Source organism: Leptidea sinapis, chromosome 1 (assembly GCF_905404315.1).
Source record: "Leptidea sinapis chromosome 1, ilLepSina1.1, whole genome shotgun sequence".
NCBI classification, from domain to species: Eukaryota; Metazoa; Arthropoda; class Insecta; order Lepidoptera; family Pieridae; genus Leptidea; species Leptidea sinapis.
The window spans coordinates 15,628,015-15,637,829 of NC_066265.1; the positions used below are offsets into that span (position 1 = coordinate 15,628,015).

General features: G+C 40.6%; 1 protein-coding gene across 3 annotated transcripts in view; it reads right to left on the bottom strand.

Moving 5' to 3' along the window:
* LOC126965340 (alanine--glyoxylate aminotransferase 2, mitochondrial) overlaps positions 1–7,165 on the bottom strand; it is a 28,858-nt gene extending 21,693 nt beyond the window's left edge. Inside the window, exon 1 of one of the 3 annotated variants that reach the window (XM_050808887.1) lies at positions 7,113–7,165. In XM_050808887.1, the coding sequence (XP_050664844.1) occupies positions 7,113–7,125 (13 nt within the window). In that variant the 5' untranslated portion in view covers positions 7,126–7,165. Of the gene's footprint in view, positions 1–3,049; positions 3,080–7,112 lie in introns of those variants that run through there. The other 2 variants (XM_050808897.1, XM_050808888.1) reach the window with 2 other exon arrangements.
* Positions 7,166–9,815: the final 2,650 nt, after the last annotated feature.

Below are 9,815 nucleotides of genomic sequence, written 5' to 3' on the forward strand. Positions count from 1 at the left end.
TTCAAAGGACCTCAAACCCGGAGCAGAGGAGCTATGAAGTTGTATAATGTTGGGGCTCCGTGGGAGAGAGTAGCTCTGGATATAGCTGGACCGTTTCCAGTCACCAAAGCTGGAAGCCGTTACATAATGGTGGTGATGGATTATTTCACGAAGTGGCCGGAAGCATTAGCTCTACCGAATCAAGAAGCAGTTACCGTTGCGACGAAGCTGGTGAATGAAGTTTTTTGCAGATTCGGTGTGCCTTTGGAGTTGCACAGTGACCAAGGGCGGAACTTCGAGTCACAAGTATTTCAAGAAGTTTGCAAGATCTTGGGAATCCATAAGACCAGAACTACGCCATATCATCCACAGTCGGACGGGATGGTGGAGAGGTTTAACCAAACATTGGAGCGACATCTGGCAAAAGTAGTGGACAGTCATCAGGATAACTGGGATGAGTACATTCCACTGTTTCTTATGTCGTATAGAAGCGCAATACACGAGACAACAACGGTGACTCCTGCGTACGCCAATTTTGGAAGGGAATTGAAATTGCCAGCTGATTTACTCTCAGGCTGTCCAACGGATACTCCGAAAAGTATAACAGAATATGTGGATGAGTTACGGAAAAAGATGGTTGACATCTACAAGGAAATTAGAACAACTGGGCTTAAGGCAAGTGAACAGATGAAGACCCGCTACGATCAAAGAGCTAATATTCCTAGTTTTGAAGAGGGAACCCTGATTTGGTTACACAATCCTGTAAGACGAAAGGGGAAGTCTCCGAAGCTCCAACCAAGATGTGAGGGACCATACAAAGTAACCACAAGGATAAATGATGTGACTCTCAGGATCCAGCGTACCCCTCGAAGTCCCCGAAAATCGTACATGTCGATCGGGTGGCTAAGTACTACGGAAGCAACGATGATCAGGACCGTCATATCTTGGGAGGGGGCAGTGTTGCGTAGCAACCCTTCGAAGTATATGACGAGAGTGTCAAACTTTAAGACATTGTTAATTTCAACAGCTTCGTCAGCAATACTCGTAGCTCAGCGGAAAAGTGTTTACTTCAGACGCTGTAGACCCGGGTTCGATACACCTACCAGTGTATGGTTTTTTTTTGGGTTTTGTAAAGTTAAAGGAAATTTCTAGTAAGTTTAGGTTCAAATCAAACAGAAAAAAGGGGATGGAAAATGTGTAAGCAGGATAAAAATAGTTAAAAGAATTTTCTAGTACAATTTAAATTTAAAGATGGAATGGGAGAATCATTTTGAAAATAGAACGGATCCGGGGGTATATAAGCCGTACTAAGCGTGGCCTACGGCAGTTCTAGTTCTGACTCGAAAGTGTAAAGAAGAAGAAGAAGAAGAAAAGAAGAAGTAGTGAAAAGTGGAAGTGTTCCAAGAAGAATAAGATAGAAGAGACTTAGTGTTCGGTGCGGTGCGACGCGTTGAAGGTACCGCCACCCACAAGAGGAACAGCGGCAGACCGGCGAAGTGCAAGTTCAGAAAAAGTGAACGCAAATAAAGACTCGTTCCTATAAGCGGAGTATTATTTCCAATCCCTGACCCACTCCCGTGTCAAAAGTATTGTTACGCACTCTTATTTCGATATTGTAAGGCACCGCAAAATACTACGGAACTAAGTGGTCAGCGTGAATAAATAATTGAATATCACCTCCACAGCGCGGTTTTCAAGGAATTTTGAGCTTCCTTGTGCGGTGTTTCAGGGACGATACGACATGGATACCTTTAAAAAAGGTACACCTTCCTTAAATGACGCCGGTGATCATTTAACACCAGGTGATCCGTACGCTCATTTGTCCTTCTTTTCCATAAAAAAACCTTGATAGTTGAAAAAATCAATATTTACGAAAATAAAAAAATAAAATGTTGGTATATTTATGCCACAACACAGGAGTGCATTTATTGTACTGTTATGTTCTGATATTGTGGAGGCGATTGCAGAGTCACAACCGAAAACCGTCTTACCAAAACGACAACATTGGATGACGGAAGAAACCTGGCATTTGGTTGAAGAGCGCCGAAAACTTAAAGCCAGTGGTGCTAGCATTACGAAGCTAAATGCCAAGTCAGCTATCATACAAGCTGCTTGCTAACGTGACCGCAATAACTATCTGAGTAAGATATGTCATGAACTGGAACAGCACTCCGACAAATATCAAACCAAAGATCTGCATGATAAGGTGCGATACATAACACGCCAATTTAAACCTAAGACGTGGGCTGCTGAGGACTCCGCTGGGAATACGGTTACGGAGATAAAGATATCGTGAATGTGTGGAAGAAATATTGTCAATCATTATTTTCCAACAATTTGGTACTAAGCTTCACATGTTCTCCCCACAACATACTTGACCGTGAACCCGACATCATGCGGGATGAAGTACAAGCAGCAATTATACACCTCAAATGCAATAAAGCCATAGGTTGTGATGAGATCCCAATAGAAGTCCTCAAAGCGATGGGAGAACCTGGAGTTGATATTTTATATACCATCTGCTGTAAAATATGGGAGACTGGAATATGGCTTGACGATTGGTCAAAATCCATTTTCATTCCACTGCACAAAAAAGGGTCCACCAAGAAATGCACCAACTACCGACTCATAAGGGGTGTAAGGGGGAAATCGATGATAGTATGTAATCGGCCCCAACTGGCAACCTCACCTGCTCGTGGTACCCCCTGCTAGACAACAGACGAGGCTATGGCGACCGACCAATGGCAGTATATCCATACACCTGGCCAGGAAACTGGCTGGTAGAGGTTACAGTGACCTTGGAGTATAAATTACCCCAAAAATATCTGGCGTAGAAGGCAACGGGAAACCACTGCGGCTACTGTCCCATGAGAGTTGCAAAGATGAATATACAAGTTGTCAAAAGAGAATGTTTGCCTAGCAACCCGCGTAGCGACCGGCGTCCTGAATTTTCCGGGGCTCAGGATGGGAAATTGGCTACCGGCCATGGTGGAGCAGGCAACCAGGCTGCCCATGGAAAATATGTTACTGGAAGAAACATTAACCTACGCAAACAACTAAGCTTTGGTACCTGGAACGTTAGAGGACTCCTAGACGACGGGAAACTCCACATTCTGGAAAATTAAATTGAGCGCTGTAATATGACAATAACTGGAATCAGTGAAACGCACTGGAAAAACAGTGGCCACCGTGACTCCGAAAAATACACCTTCTACTTCTCCGGAAATGAAACAAGCAGTTACTGTGGGGTAATTCCAAAAGGACTGAATCGGTCTGTTCTAGGATATAACCCCGTCAGTGATAGAATAATATCCATGAAACTATATGCATCACCAGCTCCACTGAACGTAATCCAGGTCTATGCTCCTACAAGCACTGCCAACGATAATGATGTTGAAAAGTTTTATAATGAACTCGAAATCTGTATAACTAAGAAACCTAGACGAGAACTGCTTATCATCATCGGAGACTTCAACTCAAAAGTTGGAACCACCATAAATGATTTTGATCTCCGAAATGTTGTTGGAAAATATGGACTTGGTGTTAGGAATTCAAGAGGAGAACGACTGATAGAGTTTGCTGCGAATAACAACCTGACTATTATGAACACCGCTTTCAAGCATCACGCAAGACGGCTATACACGTGGGTCTCGCCTGATGGTAAGTACCGAAACCAAATCGACTACATCCTAATAAGATCTAGATGGAGGAGCTCAGTTACGAATGTACATACCTTGCCAGGTGCTGACTGTCACTCGGATCACCAACTATTAATCGGCAAACTGAAATTGAAGTTGCAGAATGCGAGACTAGCTAAGCATACAAAGAGAATAGAAATACTAGATAAAAGATCATTCACAGAATCACTTGTACCAAAGCATAGCACGTGGCTGGCAGAAACTACAGACTCAATGGACCATAATTCTTTATGGCTATCCGCAAAGAAATTTATCAAAGAGGTAGTTACTGAGACACAACCACAAAACCCTAACGCCAAACGATATCATTGGATGTCAAAAGAGACATGGAAGCTAGTGGAATATCGTAAAAGTTTGAAAGCCAGTGGAGCAACAGTATCTGAACTTAATAAAATAAGTGCTTTGATACAGGCCGAATGTAGACGCGACCGAGACAGTGTAGAACAGTGAAACGTTAGTGAATAAATATATGTGAAGAACTTGAACAGCACTCCATTAAGTATGAAACAAGGGATCTCCATAATAAGATACGCTTTCTAACTCGCACGTTTAAGCCGAAAACCTGGGCCATAGAGAACTCCGTTGGTGTAACAATAACAGAAATAAAGGAAATTGTTACTATATGGAGGAATTACTCGTCAAAAGATTATACATAGATGGTACAGCAGCTGTTCGGGTTTCCGAAATAGACTCGACAAATTTCAAAACAGAGGGTGGCGTTCGACAGGGGTGTATCCTTTCACCTTTACTATTCAACATTTACACCGAGCACATAATGCGGATTGTTCTCGAGGACTGGGATAAAGGTATATCTGTCGGAGGGCGCATAATTTGTAATCTCAGATATGTGGACGACACTACACTACTTGCCCAATCAAAGGAGGATAGTGAAGAACTACTAACACGTTTGGAAATAACCAGCTTTGAATTCGGACTGGCCATCAACAGAGTTAAAACCAAGATGATGATAGTAGACCGCGTAAATAACAACAGGGTAGAATTTCAACACATTGCCAACTGTGAGGTGGTGCCAACTTACACCTATCTTGGTTCTACTATCTCCAATACTGGAGGTTGTGAGCTGGAAATCCGAAGGCGATGTGCTATAACCAGATCTGCGGTAAAGAACTCAATAAGATCTGGAAGGACAGAAGGATCACCAAAACCACCAAGGTTCGACTTATGAGGTGTCTTGTGTTTCCAATCTTCCTCTACGGGGCTGAAACCTGGTCCCCTAGACTTCAAGACCGCCGCAAAATTGAGCCTTAGGGATGTGGTGTTGGAGACGACTCCTGAAGATCCCTTGGAAGGCTTTCCGAACCAACAATTCCATCTTAAAAGAACTGAAGATAAAAGAAAGGCTATCGTCGACTGTGCAACTACGAATTCTGAAGTTCTTTGGTCACATCTCCAGAAATGAAGGATCGATTGAGCGGTTGATAGTGCAGGGGAAGGTGGAGGGGAAAAGAGCGAGAGAAAGCTCACCCACACGATGGACGGACCTTATCAAAACAGTGACCCAGACACCTATTGTGGAGTGCTCCCGTAATGCTGCAAACCGTCAAAAGTGGAGGAGCATCGCGAGGGAGGCAGTGCGACCCATAACTGTGGAGACCAACGGCGACTAATGTTGCGTCATCTTGGCAACCACGACCACTCTGACAAGAGTGAACGATTGAGAAGAAGACCGACTCATATCCTTGATATCTCATGCAAGTAAGGTGATGCTCCACATAATTAATACAAGGCTGTTGGCTTACCTCTCAAGGCAGATTGCACCCGAGCAAGTCGGATTTGTTAAGGGAAGAGGCACTCGCAAACAAATTCTTATACTGCGTCAGATTATTGAGAAAGCCAGAGAATTCAATACAACCCTTTACATATGCTTTGTGGACTTTCGCAAAGCATATGACACGGTCATATGGACACACCTCTGGAAGATACTTGCGGAAATGGGTGTACCACCCCATTTAATAGTTCTGTTGAGGAGGATGTATGAGCACGGTACTGCAGCGGTATTCAAGCGAATTCAAGACTGAAGCCGGTGTACGACAAGGATGCATCTTATCGCCAATACTCTTTAACATCTACACAGAGTATATTATGCGCATTGTCTTGGAATATGGAAAATTTTCTATACCGTCAGTACCAGTCTCCAATTCGGACTTACTATTAACCGAGACAAGACGAAGGTGATGATAGTAGACCGGGCCGAACAAATTGGAACCAATGTACCCTATATAGCCAACTGTGAAGTGGTACAGAACTATATTTATCTTGGTTCTACTATATCAAGTACTGGAGGATGTGGCGACGAGATCAGACGACGGTGCGCCATCACCAGGTCTGCAGTGGAACAACTGGGAAAAATTTGGAGGGAGAGGAGGATTACCAAGTAGACTAAAGTCAGATTGATGAAATGCCTTGTGTTTCCAATCTTTCTCTATGGAGCCGAACTTTGGTCTCTGAGACTGCAGGACCGCCGTAAAATCGATGCATCAGAGATGTGGTGCTGGAGACGCCTCCTAAAGATCCCGTGGACGGCATTTCGCACCAATGTATCCATCCTCAAAGAGCTTCGTATTAAAGACAGACTATCGTCAATTGTGCAACTAAGAATACTGAAGTTCTTTGGTCACGTCTCTAGAAATGAGAACTTGATGGAGAGACTGGTAGTTCAGGGCCAGGTGGAAGGCAAAAGAGCACGCGGTCAATCGCCAACCCGCTGGATAGACGCCATCACAAAGACTACTGAGTCCACCATAGTCCAGTGTACTCGCAACGCCTCTAACCGTCAGAAATGGAAGCACATCGCCAGGAGATCTACCCTCAGAAAGGATATTGACCCACCGAACACCCCACCATGTACCTCGTCAGCGCAACGACTCTAACAAGAGTGTCCGACTAAGAAGAAGTTCTGATATGAAGAGGGAGTCGTTGTAATTATAGGCACATGAGATATATATTCTATTTTCACAAATGTCTGTGTCAGAGGCTATAGAAAGAATTCATTAACTGAAACACGTTATTTACTTTCAAGTTTCTTCTCAGCCGTTTACTCTTGATACAGACAGTAGTTATGAAAGTCTCGTCAAAATAGAACTGTTATTAAAAAATCTTCTTCCCAATGTTGGTCAAAGATTAAAAAATTCTTGATCAAATACTTATAAATGACTTCTTATCAAATGTCTAAATAAAAAGTCTTATCGTGTCATCATCGATAATGACGAACTGCCATACAAACTTCCATCCCCTATCTCAACCCCTCAATTTATTTTTTCGCAATAGAAAAAACTGTGTCGTTTTCCAAGCTCAAGTCTATCTCTGTACTAAATTTCATAAAAATCGGTTCATTGGTTTTGGCGTGAAAGCGTAACAAACAAACTTACATTCAAATTTTTAATATTATTATATAGTAGGAATTAAAATACATACCACTCTTAGCCATTGTACGTGTAACAAAGGGGAGCACTGAAATGCAATTGAATATTTACCAGTGACCTGTCGACCCGAATATTTTAATACTAATTAATGTAAACACTATTTAGTTTACATTAACTTATCAATTATCATAAGTATCAGCAATTGTTTTAGTTACTGACTGTGAATATTGTGACTCCCAATCAGACAGAAGTCCCGAGGCATTGCGTAAGCTGTTATTACTAGCTATAGTTTGTTTAGTGCATTATGGCAAAGACTATGCATCTTTACCTATTTACACAGGGTTTGCAAACTGTATGCACGTACCCAAAATCCATAGACTTTCTACTATATTAGCGAAACAAGAGAAATGATCTTTTTTTTTTTCGAGAGCAGGAATAGTAGATTGTTAACCGAGGGTCGAAATAATCAATTGGGAAATAGGAATTGATACTTTTACCCGAGTTAAACACTCTAATTTTCGTTTCGAATATGAGGAAAATAAAACTAGTTGTTTATCTAAGCACAGATTAGTATCCCGCCAATTTATGTCGACTTTTTAAATTTCAAATATGAAACTTACCGCGTAATTGTTGCGGCTTATTCCGTCTAAAGTCACATGGCATTTCTTTTGATTAGTTTTTTTTACATAAAACTCTTCATAGCAGACAGCAGTTCTATTTTCAAAGTTTATTCCGGCCCTTGGGTGGGAAGTAATTTGTATGAGCTTTTCCCTCTCTATGAAGGGAAGCAGCATTTTCTACCCAATAATCAGATCAAAACAACATTACTTTCCAAATATGAGAAATGAAAAATACATTTACGTATTGAAGGCCCAGAGACGGGGCCCATATGTCGGGCTCGGGTGTAAACACCCCCTACCGACTAAAAACCTCCTCTGTGCTGATAGCCCTAAAGACTTTTACAGCGAAGCCGGGCGGGGGATGCGTACTTGGTGTTTTATGTGCTTCCAAAGAGTCTTAGGTTTATCTAAATTCGAATTAATGTATTTATTAAAATATGCAGCCTTTTCCCTCTCTATTGCCATTTTAGTAAATTTTTTAAGCTCAATATAGTATGGTCTGTGCTGAATATTTCTTTTGGATAAGGCTAGAGGTTCATCGCGTTTTTTCATCATCAGTTTGATGTTGTACATGATCCACGGATAGGATTTTTCCCTGATATAAATAGTTTTTACGGGTGCATAGGAGTCGAAAAGGGTAATTATCAATTGGTTTAGACTCTGTACCATGTCACCAACGTTGTTGAGTTTGCAGATGTTGTGTAATTTAAAGTTTAATAGTGCGACTTGAAATTGATCCATATCTATATGTTTGATATGTCTATAGGTTATCCATTTAGGCTTAAATTTTTCTTTCATAATTTTTAGTGTGCAGGATATAAAAGCGTGATGGCTAAGTACTTCAATATGATCAACAGTGATGTTGTGGACTGGAGCGTCGGTACATACTAGGTCTAGTAGCGTTTGACTATTGTCAGTAGAATGTGTAGGTTCAGTAATATATTGAGTGAGATTCGTGCGATGTGTGAATTGGTGTAATTTAATTGTGTTAGTGTGGTCGTGATTCAGAAGGTTTATATTGAAATTGCCCAGTAATATGATGTGATCACACCATGCAAAAGATCCTATAGATTCTGGTAAAGCGTCCAAAAACACGTTACTATCCATCCAAGGAGGTCGATAGGCCGCCCCTATAACGATAGATTTTCTACTAAGATTTAACTTTATCCATAGCTGTTCAACTTGTGGACTTGGTGGGTGTGGAAGTATACGTACATTGAGACCCCTTTTTAGGTAAACTCCTACACCACGTGTTCGGACACTTATAGGACGTGGGATATGTTTTAGTCTATAACCTGGGACTAAAGGTGCACGACCTTCTTCCCTATCTTTCAACCAAGTTTCATTTATGGCCATTCCATCTATAGCGTGTCTTTCCATTGCCACAATAAATTCCTCATGGTTAGTGCTTAGCGAGCCCGGATTTAGGAGACTAACTTTCAAATAGGTATTTTTGTTTTCACCCATATTTGAATACAAGAATCACAATTGTGGTGTTCGCATTCAAGGAGCAATTATCTAAACAGTAACCTAAGGAATATTTGAAAAGTTTTATATAGTTTTGGTCTCCCTCCAGTCTCGAGTCACAATAATAAGGATAAGCTGATATTGATTCTATTTTCCCATTTCCCATCAAACCAGTTATATAAAAATTATAGTACGATTCTTTATAGAAGAATAATATTGATATAAAATACTGCCACACGACTGCTTCGATGTAAAACGAGATTATAGTTATACATAGATTTTTCAATAAATCAAAAAATATTTTCACTAAAAAGTATTTGTTGGACAAGAAAATTACATTATTTGGCAAGATTAAAATCATATCAACATAGTATGAAAATTTCAGAAAAGGTATACGAACTTTCGTTTCATTTTTACAACGTGTGCAAACGTAATATAACCATCTCAAAATAATTACTATATTACAAATAAACTACAGTAAGAAGTACAGCAAGAAAATGTCACTAAGTTTTAACATATTACACTTAAATTCGACAACAACAAATTATAATAATGATATAAACAACAAAACATTAATGATTCTGAGTTCGGTAATATAAAAATATAGAAATAATAACCCGACAAGAAAACAAAATACACAAAACAGACCAAAAATATTATTAAAATAA